Source organism: Bos indicus x Bos taurus, chromosome 22, assembly GCF_003369695.1.
Source record: "Bos indicus x Bos taurus breed Angus x Brahman F1 hybrid chromosome 22, Bos_hybrid_MaternalHap_v2.0, whole genome shotgun sequence".
Lineage (NCBI taxonomy): Eukaryota > Metazoa > Chordata > Mammalia > Artiodactyla > Bovidae > Bos > Bos indicus x Bos taurus.
In genome coordinates, this window is record NC_040097.1 from 10,421,678 (window position 1) to 10,440,729 (window position 19,052).

The following is a 19,052-nucleotide window of genomic DNA, read 5'->3' on the forward strand; positions in this document are numbered from 1 at the left end:
ATCCAGAGAATCCCCTTCCTCTCTGAGTCTCTCTCTTACATATAAATACATATATATTTGGCTGCACCAGGTCTTAGTTGCAACACGTGGACTCTTTAGTTGCAGCATGCAGGATCTTTAGTTGAGACATGCAAACTCTTAGTTGTGGCATGTGGGATCTAATCCCTGACCAGGGATTGAACCTGGGCCCCCTGCATTGGGAGCATGGAGTCTTAGCCACTGAAGCACGGGGGAAGTTCCCTGAGACCCTTTCTTATCCTTTTCTTTTCTGGGCTTATGATAAGACCATGGTCCCTAAGCTGCAGAGACCCAGTGGGGATGGAGCCTCAGTCTAACTTCAGTGAAGCCTCTGAGCCTTGTCCTCACTTCCCACCCAGCTCCAAGCCTGGGGTCACCCTTAGATCCCCAGGATGAGATTAGGGCACAAGGACTACCAGGCGGAGGGATGGAGACAGTCTTTTCCAACTGGTACAGGGACCACAGCTGTGGGAGGGTTCCAGGACCATTCCACTCACTTCTCTCCCAGCCTCAGGGGTGACACAGGCAAGGAGGGAGCCCAGAGGTCCCTGGCAGAGTGTGCAAAGCTACAACCTCCTCCTCTGTGCCTGCACTCTTGGGCATCAGGGGTGAGGTGGTAAATGGGCAGACGGAGCCCATCTCTACCCGTCTGTAGCTTCTAGAGCCCTGATCTTCAGACCCTTGCGCTAGAGCTTGAGTCTCAATTTAAGCTTTACCTACCTGTCCTCAAGAGTCCTTCAGGTTCCCATATCTGGGCCTCCTCTGACCTGAGGTGACAGAGTGGGCAATAGATGGGTAGAAAACAGCTAGGCAGCTCCAGTCCCAAGGAGACCCCTACTCTGCTTACCAGGGGGCTCTTGCCCTAAACCCAGGGTTCCATGCATGACAGGCCAGAGACTCAAAGGGGCAGGAGCCTACTTCCCTTAGGGTGAGTCAGGGTCCCCCAGCTGATGAGAGAGAGGCCATGGGAAGCCTGAGCAAGAGAGAGGACCCACCACGGCACAGGTCCGGGGCCCCATCACCCTGGTTGCCCAGGTGTCCACACCAAACAGGGCCCATTGGCCCCCTCAGCCTTAAGGGCATGGGGGAGCAGCAGTCCAAGGAGGAAGATGCTCTCCTCCGGTGGAGCTGCCCTTCTAGTGGCTATTGTACTGTGGCCTTGACGAGTATAAATAGCCTGAGCCGTCTGCACCTCGAAGCTGGTGCCTTGAAAGTGTGGAGCCGAGGCCTTGCTGCAGGCTCATCTCTCTCAAGGCTGCAAGAGCAATGCTGGCATGACTGGGGGAGAGGGGGACAAGTCTCCATGCCTTAACAGTGGGTGGGGGCGGGCAGTTAGGGGAAAGGTGCAGGCGGAGCAGGGAGCCCTGGAGTGGGGCTAGGGCCTGGGCAATGGGATGGGAGGACTGGGCAACAGCAGAAGGCATCGTGGCTGCTGCATGTCTGGGTTTTCAACCCACCCCTCTTGGGTTCCATCTGAAAGTCCCCAGGGCCCTATATTCTAGATGTGGGCCTGGCCTGCCCTTCCTGTTCTCTGGAGCCTTCTTGCTGACCCAACCCCCTTCCAGCCTCAGGGCCTTTGCATGGGCTGTTCACTCTGCCAAAACTCTCTTTCCTCAACCATTTCTGGCGCAGTTACCATCTGACAACATCCCAGCAAAAATGTCACCTCCTGGGGTGGCCTCCCTTACCTCCCTCTTCATCTATCTAGGGCTGTCCTCCATTCCCTCAGAGCAGCCTGTCTTTTCCTTTCATAGCATTTACCACAAAGTGTACTTAAATATTCATTTATTCATTTACTGATTTAAGGGCCAGTGGTCACCCCTGAGTCCCCTGTGCCCAGCAGCCAGGCACACAGCAGACACCTCATAAATACTGCATCAAGGATCCCCGCACTGGGTCCTCCTGAGGAGCGAGAGACCAATATGCCTTGCAGTCCTCCTATGCCCCTGAAGGTGAAGGGACCGGGACACGGCAGAGGCCAGCCCAGAGGCAGCTTGGGGTAACTGCCACCGCTATGCAGGTCCAAGCCCCGAGGCCCGCCTGGGGCTGAGGTCACGTGGGTCTCAGTGGCTCTGAGAGGGGCCGGGGCCGCCCTGGGCTCCTGTGCACTGTTGGGGACGGTGACTGTTCCAAGGGCATGATTGCCTTGTCAGGGGCACCAGGGCCCACGTTCACGTAGGCCACGGGCAGCTGCACGTAGTGGTCCCCTCGCAGCGCAGCCACCACGAGTGCCACTTCCCCTGCTAGCTCTCCGAAGGTGGGTCGTGCCATGGGGTCCGCCGCCCAGCAGTGCTGCATCACAGTGTACCTACCGGGGAGAGGAAAACATTAGGGGCACGGTGCACCCCCACCCAGAGCTTCTGGGCTATCCACTTGTGCTTAGCCCCTTGGCAGGCCACAGTGGACGAGAGCAGATGACATGGCTAATGCCTTGCCTCACCCAATTACAGGGAAGCTCTTATTATAACTGCCTGCCTTCCCACCCTGGCAGAGGTCGAATTGCCTCAGGGGTTGAGAGGCTGGACTCCTGTGTCCTGTGACCTGGGCTTTGTGATCTCAACAAGTTTCTTAACCTCTCTGTGCCTCTGGATCCTTCTCTGATCACAGGGCTTTTGGGGTATAAAATGAGAAGACTCCTGTGAAGTTCGGAGCTTAGGGCCCAGCTCACAAGCTATTGCAGTTATCATCACAGGTCTTCTAGGAAGGAAGCCCAGGTCTGAGGAAATGGGGATTCAAAGCACTAAGATTGTGGGGCAACTCATTGGCATCATATGGGCTTTCCTGGTGGCTCAGGTGGTAAAGATTCTGTCTGCAATGCGGGAGACCTGGGTTCGATCCCTGGGTCAGGAAGATACCCTGGAGAAGAAAATGGCCACCTACTTCAGTATTCTTGCATGGAGAATTTTATGGACAGAGGAGCCTGGCAGGCTACAGTCCCCAGGGTTGCAAAGAGTCGGACAAGACTGAGCAACTAGCACTTTCACTTTTCTTTCACTTTCCTTTCACTTTCTTTGGCACTATGGATCCCAAGCAGTTTCTTTGTGTTTGTCTGATGGGTCCTAACACATGCCCCTTTATCTTGGAAATGTCATCCCTGCCCTAAATGATACTAAAAGTGCCCTACACATGATAATCTCGTATAATTCTGAGAACTCTGAGGGTGGTACTGTGATCACTCTAATTCTGCAGATGAGGAAACTGAAGCCCAGAGACAAGGGACTTCCCTGGTCTAGAGGATCCTGGCATGGCCCCCTTCATTCTCCCTGTGGTTGCTTATGGCTCTTGACTGAGGTGCCCTCTAGGAATTGCCCTAGGTAGAAAAGAAATGCCTCCTCCAGGCTCACACGCCTTCCTCCTGGACAGCTGTAAGCAGTGACTGATGTATGTCTGGTGCAAAGACCCGGGCCCCTGGGTCTCAATTTCAGAAAACTCTGAAGGGCCACCCCAATTCCAGAGATCCCAGGAGATGGACAGCAGCCTCTTTTACATCTGCATCACAGCTCTACTTCTCTGCCTCCCTAGTCCTGCTTCCCTTGCCTCCAACCTAGGAATCGACCACCTGCATATGTGTAAATCTCCATCTCAGAGTCTGTTTCAGGGAGCCTGACCCAGAGGCAGAAATTAATTTCCCTGACTTTGAAGCAGATGCATCAGTGAAATAAATAATGAAAAGCAAAAGCAAGGCAGGCAGGGCTGTGAGGAAGGGTTACTCATACCCTTCTGGAACACAAGCTGAGCGAGACAGGAATCATTAGCCACCTTTACCTGTGACCTGGTTCTTCCCATTCTAACCTCAAAGACCTGAGCATGGCTAAGGCATGCGAGCTGCTCATGAAGCTGAACCACCCGACAGGCACTGATGAAACACAGCTGTCGCCATGCCTCTGGGAACAGGGAATCTGAAACTATATCCAATGAAAAACAATTTCTGATCTGGAGATGTGGAGGGGGCTTAGTGTGGGAGCTAATGGAACCTTTCCTTGAGGTTAAGTAAGTGGAAGCGATGGAAAACAGCCCCCCTTGCTGGGGATTGTGGGGAGAGGAGTGCTGGGAAATGAAATCACTGGCCTCAACCAATGATTAGGAATGCTGTTACCATGGCAACCATGATCTCCTTCTAGCACCAAGCCTTGATGCTGGCGGAACCAGTCCACAGATGAGGAAACTGAGGCCCAGAGAGGGTCCCTTTCTAGGTCAACCTGAGAATGAGTCAAAAAGCCAGGCAAGAACTCTGTCTCCAGCCCCCTCCTCACCTTCTTGTCTCTAGTCCCAGCTCCCTCCCCATCACCATGTCCATATACTCACAGAGAATCTGGGCAATACTCAGGCTGGGGTAGGCGCCGACCCTGGGCCAGGAAGTGAGTAAGATCAAAAGGGTCGATGTGGGGGTATGGAGGGGCACCCCGTGTCAGCAGCTCCCATAACAGCACACCATACGACCACTGTGGGAGGGGACAGGTGAAGGGATTCAACTCTTAGCTCAAATCTGGGGACAGGTGGACCCCTCCAGGTCTGCTCCCTCCTAGAGCCTGCTAGCTGGAAATGAGGGGCTCCACCCCCAAATCGGAATTGTTCTTCTATACCTCACAAGCATCTTCGCTCTGTCCCCCCTCCGAGCCTGCCCAGAGTTGGGGCTTGGCAAGGCCTGGATTGCCTGTGAAGAGCCACCTCTTGCCCTGATACCTGCCCAGAGATGGGCAAATGGTCTATGGGCACCGCCCAACACAGGGTTCCCTGGGTTCATCAACATCCAGAGTTGAATGGGCAAGGCCGAGTGTTGTCTGAGGCTGGGTGGACTCTGGGGCAGGTGGGGCCTCACCACGTCAGACTTGGTGGTGAATCTGTAGGTCTGCAGGCTCTCCAGCGCCATCCACTTGACAGGCAAGCGAGCGTGGCGGTGCTGCTGGACACTGTAGTACTCCTTGTCCAGGACATCACGGGCCAGACCAAAGTCAGCCACCTTGACCGTGAATGACTCATCCAGCCTGGGAGGGGAGGATCACACTCAGGACTGGTCCCCACCAGACCCAAACCCATCTATCTCAGGCCCTCACAGGGTTTCTGAGCTACAGCATCCAACCCAAGCCTGCACTGGGCAGACAGAAAAATGGAGGACCAGAAAGAGAAGGACATGTCCAGGGCTATATAGCAAGAAATGGAGCGTGGGCCTTCCCTGTGGGCGCCTTCAGCTGCACACCCCAGCGCTCTGCCCCCTGGCTTCTCTCTGGCCACTCACATGCAGTTCCGAGCAGCCAGATCCCGGTGCACAAACTTCTGCTCGGCCAGGTACTCCATGCCGTGGGCCACCTGCAGGCCGAAGCTGATGAGGTCCTTTACTGTGGGATTCTGGGGGTGGGTGGGGAGCACAGGTGGGCCAGTAGGTGAGGGCGAGCAGCTCCATGCCCAGCTGCTGCCCAAGCCCCCCCCACCTATGCACCCCCCAGAGCCCAGAGTCAGCTAAGCACCGACTGACCCGCTGGGGTGAGCGGATGAACTGCAGCAGGTCTCCGTGGCGCATGTAGGGCAGCAGCACGCGGGGCAGCCCTTCCGGGGGCAGCACAATGCCAATGAGAGCCAGCACGTTCGGGTGGTGCAGACGGCGCATGAGCAGCCCCTCGCGCAGGAAGGCCTCCACCTCCTGCACCTCTGTGATGCCTGCAGGGAGGCTGGAGTCAGGCCCAGGGCGGGGAACCCCTTGATAAGGGTCAGATGGGGAAACGGAGGAAACAAAAGTCTCCCGCTCAGGGTCACGGAGCTGATGGTAGCACGGCAGGGACAAGGATCCTCCCAGCCTCTGTTCCACTTACGACTCAGCGACTTGATGGCACAGTGGATTCGATTCTGGGCCTCATCTTTGTATTCTCCATGGTAGACAACTCCAAAATGGCCTGATGAGGGAGAGATGGTGAGAGGGGCCCCAGGGCCCAGAGCACACACCACTCCCACCCACCGGCAACCAGACCTCAGAACTCCAACTCGTGATGGCAGAGCCTGCAGCCCTCCCATACCCTCTTAATCTGCACCAGAACCCACTGAAGACAGAGTTCCTATTTCACAGATGAGCAAATGGAGGCTCAGGGTCCTGCCTGATTGTTCCTCAAGCCCATGTCATCTCAGGACTCCATCTCTCCCCTGCTCCACCTGGTCTGGCACTCATACCTTTGCCAATGACTCGGTCAGCGTGGGTGACCACCCTTTCATGGGGAATCAGTACATCCTTGACCTCAGACAGGAGCACAGAGTCCAGGTCCCCAAGCTGGATGGATCCTTTCCGCAGCAATGGGACACGGGACCCATCCCCGCTGTCTGAGGAGGATATTCTGTGGACCTGAGTGGAGGAATCCTGGCCAGTGATAGGAGGGGCTGTGGAGGAAGAGAGGGAATGAGGGGCTGGTGGAGCAGACAGTATGGTCCCATCTTCTAGCACCTCCAGCATCTCACCAAGGCCATTTCTGTAGTCAGAGCCTGAGCGGAGCAGAGGCAGAGGCATGGCTCCAGGGGTCCGGTCCAGGGAGGCCAAGTCTTCCAGGTTCGAAGAAAGAACTGTGGACAAATGCCTGCTAGTAGCCAGCCACTCCAAGGTCCTAGAGGCTGACCCAGACCCAGGAGGTGTGGGCAGACCCCCAAGGCCTGGACAGAGAGGCTATAGGGGCTTGGAGATGTCATAGTTTGGGGGTGAGGGCTGGGTCAGGATGGCAGTGGAGGGCTCACCTAGCTGCTTCCTGCAGCGGTAACTGAAGACCAGTATGGCAGCCAGCACAGCCACAAGCAGGAGCAGAGCCAGGAGGACACCGAGGAGCGTGCTCTGGGGGACCCCTTCCAGACCTGGCCGCACTACCTTGCCCAGGGTGTAGCACCTACCATCCACACAGACCTGGGAAGCATTAGGTGGCAGCTCAGGCCCAGCCTGTAGACGCCCCCGCCCCCGACCCGTGTCTCCTGAGGAGGGCCAACAGAGCTGCCTACCTGCAGTGGAGCACCGTCCTTGCCAAGTTGCAGGGAGGGGGGCAGGGGGCAGACTACCACATCCCCCCGCAGCTCGTGCTGGCAGCTCTTGCCACTCACAGTCACATTCACAGCCACGCAGTCAGCCACAGTGCCCAGCCCGATGTACTGCAGAGACAGTCACGGGGGCTGGCCAGTGCCCCCCACAATGCTCCTTCGGCGAGGCTGCAGCCCTACCCCCTCCACTGTCCTCACCCCTCATCCCCCACACTTACCTCAAACTTAATGGCGTGCTCCTCAGGCTTCAGGGGGGCCAGGTCCTTGCTGGGTGGGTGGGGTGGAGGCAGGAAGCGAAAGCCAGGCAGTGTGTAGCCAGGAGCTCCATCCCCACGGACACTCAGGTTCCCTGTCACCCACCCTCGGCGGCCTCGGACCACGTATTCGGGCAGGCGGCACCTGTGTTGCTCCGGGAGCTGCCCCTCACACTGCGGGGCCCAGGTGAGAGCGGTAAGCCCCGGTATCCTACCTTCAGCCACCCTGGCCCCCTGAACCCAGCGTGGGCTGGAGCTGGAACTCAGGGGACTGGTGTGGCCTTCCTCCCTCCTGGCAAGTGCCCACTCAGCAACTGCCAGCGCCCGCTCACCCTGTTCTCCACTGCCCTGACCCCATCATGGAATGACAGCGTGAGGTGCCATGCTGAAGTCAGATGCTGGCCGCGGATGGTGACGTGGGAGCCACTGTGGAGGAGAGCGGGGTGGTGGGCCTCGGGGTGCTCTCTGAGGCTGGATCCCTCATCCTTCAGAGACCAGAATGGGCGAGGAGGTGACACTTACGTATAGCCACATTTGGGGCTGATGCCCAGGACGATGGGGTCTTCCCGGTAGTGGAAGTTCCAAGAGCCAGGCACCTCGGCGCCCCCTACCTGCAGGCGAATGGGAACGCTGGCAGTAGCGGCCCCAGGGGGCGTGGTGCATAAAAGCTGCCCCTCGCTGACCCTGCAGAACAGGGGGGATTGGGCTCAGGGGCACCTTCCAAGTGATGGCCAGGCCCAGCTCCTCCAGGGGCCAACAGACCCCTCCCAGTTCCTCTGTCGGTCATCTCCCCGATCTGCCCAAACTCCATGGTCTGTTTGAAGACAGGGTGGTCCCAGTAAGGCCTCCAAGAAGTCAGGGAGGAACAGGGACCCCATAGCGCTGGCTGCAGTCAATGGACACTATAATGGGCTCTCTCACCATCCCCAAACCACCTCGGGGCTGGAGGGAGAAACAGACACTTCTTCCTGGACCGTTCCCTCCACTGAGTGACTGAGCCCTCCTCCCTTACCCTGTCGGGGATCCAAGCCCTACCTGGTGAGGGTTCCCCTATGTGGGACCCTGTTGCCTCCCTTCCCCCTTCCCACTGGCTCTTACTGTTTCAGTGGGCACTCAGTCCCATTGACCAGCACAGTCTGGCTGGTGCCAATAGACAGGCCTCGGCCTTCAAGGGTGAGGCAGGTACCTCCTGCCCGAGGGCCAAAGAAGGGTCGGACTGCTGTCAGCACTGGCTCCTAAGAGGGCATGGAGATGGCTTAGCTTGGAATAGGAGGCCCTCCCCTCCAAACCCTTCCCTGCCCGAACTGCCCACCTGCCCAAGGACACATACGAGGCAAGGTGACCTCACCATGAAAGAGAAGCCTCCTAGCATGGAGGTACCTTCTACCCGGAAGTGCCTGCCCAGTGGCATATTGGTCACAGTGAGGCTGACGTTGGCAGGCCCGGCTACCTGCGTGCTCAAGGGCTCCAGCTCACACTCAAAATCCTCTATGAAGTCCTTCCGGGGCAGTCGGCTGGGACGTCAAGGGAACTCAAGGTCGGCTGGGGCGGTGGGTCACACAGGCCTACTGGCCTGCCCACCACAAATCACAGGTCTCCCCTGAGCTTAAAGATAGCATCTATCTACCCATGCCTCAATCCTGGGTCAACAGGAACTGTCGGTGCAGGGACTAGTTTGGCCATAACTCAACAGACAGATAAGGCACATGCAGGCTCAGAAAGGAATAGAGGTGTCACCCCAGACACAAAACAAGCAGAGCCACCGCAGCTTGCCCCATGCAAGCTGAGGACAGGATCTCACAGCAAAGGGGCTGCTTTGTTTATGCATCAGGGACAGAAACAGCAGGGACCAGGTCGTACCTGAGGTCTGAGTTGCCTTTAGGTAACAGTCGGCAGGGACTTCGACCCACAGTGACCTGATGGGTGCCTTCAGGCACCAGACCAGAGGGGTACAGGTAGAAGTTGGAGCCACATAGGGTCAGCCTTGTGCTGCCCCTTAGGGGTCCACTGCGGGGATAGAACTGAAAGGGGGAGGAGAACATAGCCTGAGTCCCTCTATGGGTCAGGACTCTCAGCCCTGTCTGCTTCCCCCTAAGTTTTCTGCCATACTCCTTGCCTGCCACACACTCCAGTCACCCTAGGTCATGCTTTCGTGCTGGATGTTAAGTTGCTTCGGTCACGTCTGACTCTGTGTGACCCTATGGACTATAGCCTACCAGGCTCTTCTGTACATGGGATTCTCCAGGCAAGAATATTGGAGTGGGTTGCCACGCTCTTCTACAGGGGCTCTTCCCGACCCAGGGACTGAACCCCCATCTCTTGCATTGGCAGGTGGGTTCCTTACCGCTAGCGCCACCTGGGAATCCCTTCACTTTAGGTCAGCAGTCCCCAGCCTTTATGGCACCAGGGACTGGTTTCATGGGAGACAGTTTTTCCATGGACCAGGAAGAGGAGAGATGGTTTCGGGATAATTCAAGCACATTGTATTTATTATGTACTTTGTTTATAATCTAATGCTGCAGCTGATCTAACAGGAGGTACTGATCTGCAGCCCGGAGGTTGGGGACCCCTGCTCTAGGTCACATGCTAGTCCCCACTCAATACTATTCTGTCTCAAAGTCTTTGAATGTGTGTGCCCTCTTTGTAGCTACTTAGGACATACCAGATCTGAGGAAGATCATGGTTAAGACCTGCTGACTCCCACCCCAGGCCCAGCAGGTCCCATCCCTTAACTGTGCCCTGACAGGCAAGCCATACCTCAGTAAGCACTGGTGGGCAGTAGTCCTGTTGCCAGGAGCCAGGACACTCCTTCTGCCGGCCACACATGCCCCCACACCATCCACAGCCCATGAAACGCTGTGCCCGCAGGCAGCGCCCACAGGTGAGGAAGTGGCGGCAGCCAGGGCCCCGAATCGGTACCTGGAAGACCTGGAACAGACAGGTATCTCAGGGGTGGCTGAAGGGGGAGGCTAAGCCCCCTAGAACCCCTGGTTCCACTGTAAATCAGGGTGGTGAGGCCTGTGTGTCAGTGCCTCCCTGGATTCGAGCGGGAGCCTGTGCTCCCAACAGCCCAGCCCCAGGCCCTACCCTGCCCACCTTACCTGGTCCCCAGAGGCAAAAAGCAGGTGGTCCCCAAGGCGTCTGACATCCCGATGCACGGGCTGCCCATTGCTGCCCAGTGAGAAGTTGGACACGTACAGCAAGTAGTTGAGAGACCTGGCCAGCTCCACCTGGGACAGGTTGGCCATGAGCAAAATGGAGACAGGGATCTGGGGATGAGGGGCCGCAGAGACAAAGGACCCACCTGCAGGATGCGCCCATCGGCTGTGCCCATGTGGGCCACTGTGACGTTGTCAAGGCGCGTCACGTACAGTGCCGTGACCTCCACTGGTCCCAACAGCCCGTTGAATAGGTCCACCCGTAAGAGGTTGCCGCTGACGAGCAGAGGGAAGTGGCGGCAGCTGATATTGGGGCTGGAGGCCCCCAGACCAGGCTGGGGAAGGTCAAAGAAGGAGTCAGGGCTCATCTCCATGCGCTGAACCCTTCAGGCCTCTATCAGGGACCACAGTGGCCTAAATTCCCACTCCTCACCTGGCCTGGATGGAGAAGGTCCCAGACCTGCCAGGCACCCCACCTTCCACCATGGGGCTCTCAGATGTAGCCAGGCCAGGGAAGAAGGCCGAGGCCAGAAGGCTGGCTCCCCCGCCCAGAGCCTAGCCCTTCCTTGCCACAGCCATTCTGATAACGTGTTATGGAGCCTTCCAGAGACAACCCCATTCTGTTCTCACTACCACGCTGTGGAGTTGGCTTCTCTCATCACTCCCATTTTACAGATAAGGAAACGGGCTCAGAGAGGTCTGCCCACCTGTCAAAGGCCTTGTCGCCTCCCAGGAGAGGAGCTGGGTTGATAGTCTTGAGTTCCTGACCACAGTCTTCTCCTGCCCCCTGCTGGTCCTGCCCTATATTTCAACAAACCCTGTCACCTCTTTAGGCTTCAATGTCTCCACCTGCTTAAGGAGCTGAACTCTGAGATTAATTGGGCGGCACCGGCTTGGTAACACGGTCCTTCTCCCTGAGACGCCAAAGATCTTCCAGCACCTCCAGCCGCTACCTGTATCTCCTTCGAGGTACAGGAGAGATAAACCAGGGCCTGAAGGCCTGGGTGCCAGGAGACACTAATTTCTCTCCTGTTTTTAGCAGGAAGGTGTTTGGGGGACACCCAGTGCCCCAGGTCAGAGTTGTAGAAGCTTCTGGGAAACCAGAAGTGAAGGTATGGATGCAAGGGTATTGGAGCTGGATGCAAGGTACAGGCAAGGCTCTGTAGCCCTCGTAGCTTGGGACCGTCCCTTGCCAGCCCTAAGGGTCCTCCTCCTGATAGGAGGCCCCTGTCTGACAATGTGTGCTTAACCCAGTCCTGAGACCTCAGCACTGATTGTAAGTCTTAGAGCAAGACCTCAGCATAGAGCTGGGTCCTGAAACTCCTCACACTGGATCTATAGCATGGGTGGGTGGGGACTAGGAGTCTGTCCTAACTGGAGGTGAGTAAAAGTCCTGATCCTAGCAGGAAGCCAGCCAGGTGTTTTCTGTATGACTCAGGGACAGGTGGGGCTGTGCGCTGGAAAAGAAGCCCTACCCTAGTCAGAGGCCCTACCCTGTCTGTGTGCCCCTGGGCTCCAGGGCCTTAGCTCTGGATTCCTAGGCTTGTCTGGGGGTCCCAGCCTCCTGAAAACACTGAAGTGTCCAATACCCCATAGAGGAGGGTGACTCCACCAGACTCAAATCCCACCTGAACCCATGGAGGGCAGGGACCAGCTCGGAGGCCCTCAGGCTTCGTGAGGGCAGCCACAAGGAACACAGAGCGGCTTTCCTCCTAGAGGCTGTGTCAAACATGGGACAGGCTGGTTCACACACTGCCTGGGGGCCTGGCCAGACTGTGGGCAGGGCTGGAGATTAGCCCTTTTGAGCCTTGTACTGCCAAGTGGGGCCGGGTGTCTTCTGATCTCCTGACCCCTAGCCAAGTCAGAGAGAGGTCCTGATTCCTCACAGAGAAGGAGGGGGGGCAATGAGGGTTCCCTAAGCCCAGACTAGGGATTCCCACCCCTAGGGCCTCTTCAACCCAGATGGAGTCAGCTGAAGGAGGAGGCTGAAGATCTCCCCACCTTCGCTGTGTGTAAACTCTCCTCCTGCCACTGGGGCATCAATCAGAGCAAAAGGAGACAGTGAAGAATGTCACAGCAAGGCCAGAGCCACAGGGCAGATAACGACTCTGAGACCAGTGACTATGGGTTAGTTCCCTGAAAGGCCACTTGTCCAAGGCCATTCCTTCATTCATTCACCCATTTTCCTTGTTTTAATCTCTTATAAGTAGGGTGGGACTGTTTCAGTGGCCTCAAGAAGTCAGTTTTAGGTTTGTCCTCAGGGAAAAAGCATTTTAAGGACCATCCTCTTAGTCTCTGTTCTAGCTCCTTAACACCATGGCTGAAGGGAACCTGAGCAGGGTCTGCCGGGAGGAGCACCTTAGTTCAGCTTAGGCTGGGAGACCTCCTTCCCGGGATGAGAAGGGCCCCAAGTATGGTGAAAGAAAGCCTGGGACTCCTGCATGGTGAACCAATCCAGCCAGCCCCTCCTAGGCCTTTACTCATAAGCAGATGTTTATAGTTGCTTGCATAAGACCGGGGTGAGTCTCCTGGAATCCACTAGAGCTAGGCCGCCTTCCCACTATGTCCTGATTCCTCTTCCCATCACCCCACGGAGAGCAATCAGTGATGAGTGGGTCCATAAAGCCTAGGGCAGGCAGGCTGCCTGACAAGCAACCAACTTTCAAGGCCCAGAAGGATCTATGGAACAGGGGTGGAGGGGGGCATTCTCTGACAACTCCTGCCCCACCCTCTTGGGAAAGCAGAGCAAAACAAGCACTCCCACAGGGAAAGCGAAACTGTTGGTAAGTAGATGTGAGTCTGGGTGAATTTGTGAGTATCTGCCTGTGGATTGGGGGTGAGGGGCTACTTTTTGTGTGTGTCCGTAAGTGTATAAACTGGGGGAAGGTAGAAAGGGACAACCACCATTATACCCAGAGTTTGGAAGTATCCCTGGCAGAGAGACAGTTATGATGCAATCCAATTTTCCCATAACCAGGGAAATTACCCAAAAAAGCAAGAGGCCATGGTAAATGAGAGGGTGAAACAGGAAAAGGGTTTAGCAACAGGATCTAGCCTGGCCAGGAGATGAGATTTCAGTATGGGGTTTGACTGACCCCCTAAGAAACTGGGTGGAAGAGAAAGCTTCTCCCCACCTGCCTTCCCCCTCCTAGACCCTCTCAGCCGTGGATGGGAAGTGAACACACACTGCTCACAAGTGAGAGCCGCCTCCTTCTGCTTACCGCATCTGGGCAAAAACTGGGCAACTGGAAGAAGTCCAGCCCTCGCCGGAGGCCAGGGGGGACCGGAGGCTCACAACAGTGCTCTACGCCCTTTTCGATGAGAGTGTCCAGCAGGTGGACGGGGAACGCACAGACCACAGAGTTGGGATCTGCACCTGGGCTGCTGTCTCTGCTAGCCGAGAAAACACCGAAGAGCACTTCCTGCCCCTCAGGGATGCTCAGCTCAGCGGCTAGGTGGCCGCCCACTGGAGCAGCGTGGGCCGCCCGCAGCACCGGGTAGGGTTGCCCGCCCTCATGGGCTGCACGTCGCCGACGTTTAGGGGCGAAATGGCAGTGGAGGACCAGCTCTCGGTAGTCTCCCAGGTCGGTCTCGACAGCGCTGAGCCGTGCCAGGCGCGTGTGCAAGGCGCCAGGAGCAGCTGCCACGTCGGCGGGCTGTACCGTCAGGAAATAGACGAAGGCTCCGGCGTGGAAACTGTACACATATTCGATGCGGTAGGAATCGAGGTGCTGGGGCAGCACCGAGAGCGCTGCGAAGCCTGCTGCAAATCCTGAACCGTCGGCCTTGAGCCGCCGGATGGACACCGAGAGTGGGCTGAAGCTGGCGGCCACCGCCGAGTCCAGTGACGATGCCACGTACAAATAGGATGCCTGGCCCTGCTCAACCACAGTCACGAGGGTGCCCAGAGGGCTGGCTACACAGTCAGGACAGTCCTCTGGCCGATTGTGCTCTGAGAAAAGGCAGACCGGTGGCGCCAGGTGCAGGGCTGTCCCGCCCGGCTCTAGCTCATGCAGGAAGCAGCGGCCACGAAGGCTGGAGCCACAGCTGATCAGTGCGGGAAGCGCGGGTTCCAACACCAGAACCTGCGTATCTGTGTCTCCGGGCGGGCCGTGGGGGCCTGGGCCACAGGCCGCACACGTCTGGCAGCCAGGGGCCCCAGCAGGGCCGGTGGCCAGGCTCTCAACTGGCTGCAGATCAGGTCCAAGCACATGCAGGCGATTGCGTGTGGCCACGAACACCGCACTCCCTTCCCTGCCGCCCTCGTAGGTTGCAACGGCTTGTACCGGACCGCCGGCAGAGAAGCTGGGCACCGAGTACTCCACTGCAAAGTCGCGGGAAGCAGCATACGGGATGCGCGGGCACTGCCAGGACCCGCCAGTCTCGGGCACCGCCGGCAGCGTCGGCAGCAGCAGCAGCAGTAAGAGGAAAGGCTGGAACAGCGGCGGGTGGAGCTCCATCGAGGCCCAGGTAGGGCCCCGTGGAGGTTCCCGCAGACCCGGGCCTGGCTGGGAGCAGACTCGAAGTCTGGGTTGGGACCCGCGTCGAGGGTCGATCCGGGGAGCCCCGGGGCAGCTGACCCCACCAGGACTCCTGAGAGGCCCACCGCCCTCTCCTGCCCTCAGCGTCCGAGCGCCTGGCGCGGGCTGGCACACATAGACAGAGAGGCCGCCTCACCTGTTGCTCTTGTTGCCGCTCCCAGCCGGAGATTAGAGCAAAGTCTGTCGGAGCGACCCCGGCAGGCTGACAGGACCAGGGCGTGGGGGCGGAGCTGTGGGCGGGGCCTGCTGGTTGGCTGGCTGGCCTAGCCCAGCCCCTCTGCTTGCCGACTTTCCCCGCCCTCGGAAGCCTGAGTCCTACACCTACGCTTGGACCCTTTTCTCTCAGTGGCCTGTGGGTGAGTGGGTGTAGGGTGGCCCGAAGAGACGTTTAGTAGATCTGAGCTGTTCTGTCCCGCCCCCTGACGATCGACTGGGCGGAAGTGGGAGGGGTTGCCCCAGTACGTTTGAGGACCATTTGGTATCCTTCTCTCGGCTCCAGGATACAGCAACATCCTCAGACACTCGTTCCTGGTCAGGGCCCAGGGAACCCTCCTTGTGGGGACCAGAAGCCAGGAATGTGTGGAGAACCACAGGGGAGGTGTGAGGAGACCCCAGGAGTGGCACTACCCTCTGTGAAAGTGTTATTCAGTCGTGTCCAACTCTATGACTGTAGCCCACCAGGCTTCTCTGTCTGTGGGATTCTCCAGGCAAGTATACTGGAGTGGGTTGCCATTCCCTTCTGGGACTATCCCTCTGTGGACCTGCTCGGGGCTGACTGCGACAGGATGGCGGTCAGAGGCTACTGCCTTGCATCCAGCCTGCCCAGGGCAGTGGGAGTTATAAGATGGGGCCCACCCTGTTGGCTGGATCTTAGAGTCAGAGGAGAAGCGACTTACATGGAGGCCCAACCCTAGCTCTGCCCTGTCTACCACTGCCTCAGTAGGTGGCAGCTGCAGGGATGGGGTCGACAGAACACAAGTGCTGGCCTTCCTTCCTGGTTCTGCTCCAGCACCTCCCGATATGCGGGAGACATGGGCTTTGGCTTTCAGGGCACCTCTAACCTGTTCTGTTAACCTTGCTGGGCCTCAGGCTTTCAGTCTCCAAAATGAGGTGATTGCCCAGAGTTCTCTCTCCAGGCTGTGATTTTGTGCAGGGTGGGAGTAGGGGAGTCAACCCAGGTCTGCTCTTGCCATCTCTCAGCATCTTCCCTTTGGGAACTACACCCCCCAACACTGGAGTGTCCTGGGGGACATCTTTAGCCTGATAGCCCCCTCAGCCAGGTGTACCTGGGCCCTGGAGAGAGGGAAAGCTTCACAGAGTGACCCTAGGTTGAGTTCTGAGTGACCTGTGAACTGTGAGTCCCAGAGATTTGGAGGGTAAGAAGTGCGGGTGAGGAGAGGAGACAGCCCAACAAGATTCAGCCTGGCCCTACGAGAACCTCCTCCACTCATCTCCAGCCTATACTCCTAGTTCCTCCTTCCAGGAACACCTTTTCCCCTTCCTTCTCTTGCAACGTACGTGGCATCTCCTCCAGGAAGCCTACCTGATCTGGGTGGTGCCAAGTCCATTTTGTGGGTGCCATACTCCCTGTGCTACACCCACCCCAAAACAGTTCACTCTGAATAACTTACACCCCCCTTCACCGATTCCTAATTCGGGACTCCCCTACCCCTCCAGACTGGAGCTCCTGGAGCAACTGGGGGGAGGTGGGGAAGAGCACAGGGTGGCCACACCCAGTGCTGGAAGCATACTGCACCTGAGGCAACATAAAAAGGCACTCCCTTCTCTAACCTGAATTGCCCGGAAATGAATAGACACCTTCAGAAATTATGGCACCATTCCTATATTCCACAGTCAACGTGTCTAAAAGGTAGTCAAGCGAGACAAAACTGAAATAAAACGTTCCCTGCCTGGCACCGAGGCATGGGTTCTTGGGACCTCCATCCTGGCTCAGGATATTGGGAGAGACTTCTAGGAATTGGGAATAAATTTCAAGGGCCTTCCCTGGTCACCTGTTTGGGAGTGGGGAGTGGATGTGCAGGAGTCAAGTTGATTCTCTGCTGCCATCATGCGGCCAAGCTGTTGACTGCCTCCAGGCTGGCATCTCCTCTCAGGTAGCCTAGACTTTGGACAGCAACCCTGGTTTTGGATAGAGTGCCCTTTCCTCCCTCCTCATCTGCTTGGTCTGTGGGAGGGGAGCAGGCAAGCCATGTGGGGGAAGTCAGCTAATGGGGCCTTGCAGTGCTGAGAACAAGTGCTTTTCTCAAGGTGAATTCACAAGGCCCGGCCAAGGTTCAGCTTAAGTACCTACCCCACTGCCCTTGAAAAGAGTGCTAGCCACTTTGCCCTCTTGGCTCTCACTTCCCTATGAATGCTACCACAGAGAACTGGTGCCAGACTCCTTCTCCAACCCAAAGATCATCCTGGTGGTGGCAGGGGGATCTCTCTAACCACAAAATATCCAGATCACTCTGCAGCTTAAAAATTTTCAATGACTCCCCATTGCCTGAATTTTCCCTGGAGTTTGAGAACCCTGGGCCTTAAAGACTCCTCCAGCTTCACTGTAACCCAATGAACCTGTCATACCAGTTTCTTTACCATATCTAATTGTGACTCTCTCTTCCCACCCCCACCCAGAATAGGTGCTGAACTGCAAGAAGCTGGGAGCCCTACAGAGATCAGGGCAGCCAGCAGGGACACTGGGGGGCTGACCACTGACCCAAAAGAACACCAGTAGCTGTCAGAGACAGGTAGCCTGGCATCACCTTGGCCCCAGAGACGGGTTTGGTGCCCTGGCCAAAATTCAGGGAAGTAATAAAAACAGGAAACGGGTAAAAAAGAGATGCAGGGCATGTGCAGTGTGAGTGGCAGCCACTAAGCCTCTGGCTGCTCCATAGGTGCTTCGGGGTCTGGGCAGGTAGCCTGCTGCCTAATCCATTCTAGTATGATCTGGGGTGAGGCCAAGGGGTGGGGCCAAGGGGAAGGGCTATGCTGCCTTTTCCTGGGACAGTAAGTGAATCATTCCAGTGCATCCTTGGCCCATGCCACCCACACAGACACATTCTCTAGCATGGGTTGGTTTTAGTGACAGAGTGTCTTGGTCCGGCACTCAGACTGCATGAGGGTGATTCATTCTATAGTCTGAAGACCATATTCCGTGGACACTATTCTCCCATAAGTATTTCTGAGGTCTTCTGCTTCCTTGGCCAATGAGATGGTTAAGCTATGGCATAACTTGGAGAGCCTCCAGCAGGAAGGTAGAGGCTTTCTGCACTGTGCCTTGGGCTCTGTCCAGAAAAGTTCTCATGGTTGAGTGAATGGGGCTGGGCCTTCACTTCTGAGCCTCCTGGGATGTTCATGGTGACCCATGTAGGCTGGGCCGTGCCAGGCATCAGGGTGACTGAAGAGGGCATTGGCTGTTCTTCTTAGGGCAGGATCCACTCCTATCCCAGAGGTCAGCTGGGTCTTCTTTTAGGTTCTCCAGCTTACTCTTGAGGCAATCCTGAGGAATGTGCTGGCTGGAAGTAGGGGAGCTGAGGTGGACAGCCTTCATGAGGGAGCCTAAGCTGGGACGTTTTCCCAGAGGCCTACAGCCGCAGCAAGGCTGGACTCTGACTGCCTGTGCTTAACACTAGGTCACCTCACCAAGGGCTCCCAGCCATGCCAGGGCTCAGACCCTCCCCACTTGGCTGTACCTGTCTCACTCAGAGCAGCCCCTGCTGAACAACAGCAGCCCCTTAAGCAGAGCGTCAGCCAGGGCTCCCAGGTGGTTGGGTAGTCTTTGGGGGCACACAACTGGGGATCCCACCAAGGAGTGATAGGGGACACACCAGGGGCTCAGACTGGGGTGGGGGTGGGGCTTCGCAGGGAGTTTGGGGGAAGGCCCTTGGGGTCCCAGAGAACTCTTTACATGTGGCAGGACTCCAGCTGAATGAAAACAGCCCAGCCCAGGGGCAGACTCTGAGCGCATGTGATGCTGTGCAAAGGAGGGGAAAGAGAGGCTCAAATGTGCATGTGCTAAAGCAACTGTATGCCAATAAAATTTAAAAAAAATAAAATCAAATAAAATCATAAGAGAA

The 19,052-nt window shown here is 57.0% G+C and overlaps 1 protein-coding gene across 1 annotated transcript; it reads right to left on the reverse strand.

Moving 5' to 3' along the window:
• Positions 1-1,786: 1,786 nt before the first annotated feature.
• MST1R (macrophage stimulating 1 receptor) lies at positions 1,787-18,984 on the reverse strand. The gene is made up of 20 exons (XM_027523007.1): positions 13,654-18,984; positions 10,579-10,767; positions 10,376-10,504; positions 10,032-10,202; positions 9,135-9,295; positions 8,623-8,788; positions 8,373-8,509; positions 7,797-7,958; positions 7,607-7,700; positions 7,239-7,448; positions 6,985-7,131; positions 6,730-6,892; positions 6,460-6,561; positions 6,178-6,381; positions 5,826-5,906; positions 5,492-5,673; positions 5,255-5,364; positions 4,838-5,003; positions 4,324-4,460; positions 1,787-2,326 (listed from the first exon to the last, which is right to left on the reverse strand). The coding sequence occupies exons 1-20, from the start codon at positions 14,890-14,892 to the stop codon at positions 2,071-2,073; spliced, it is 4,206 nt and encodes a 1,401-aa protein (XP_027378808.1). The 5' UTR covers positions 14,893-18,984; the 3' UTR covers positions 1,787-2,070.
• Between the last annotated feature and the right edge of the window lie 68 nt (positions 18,985-19,052).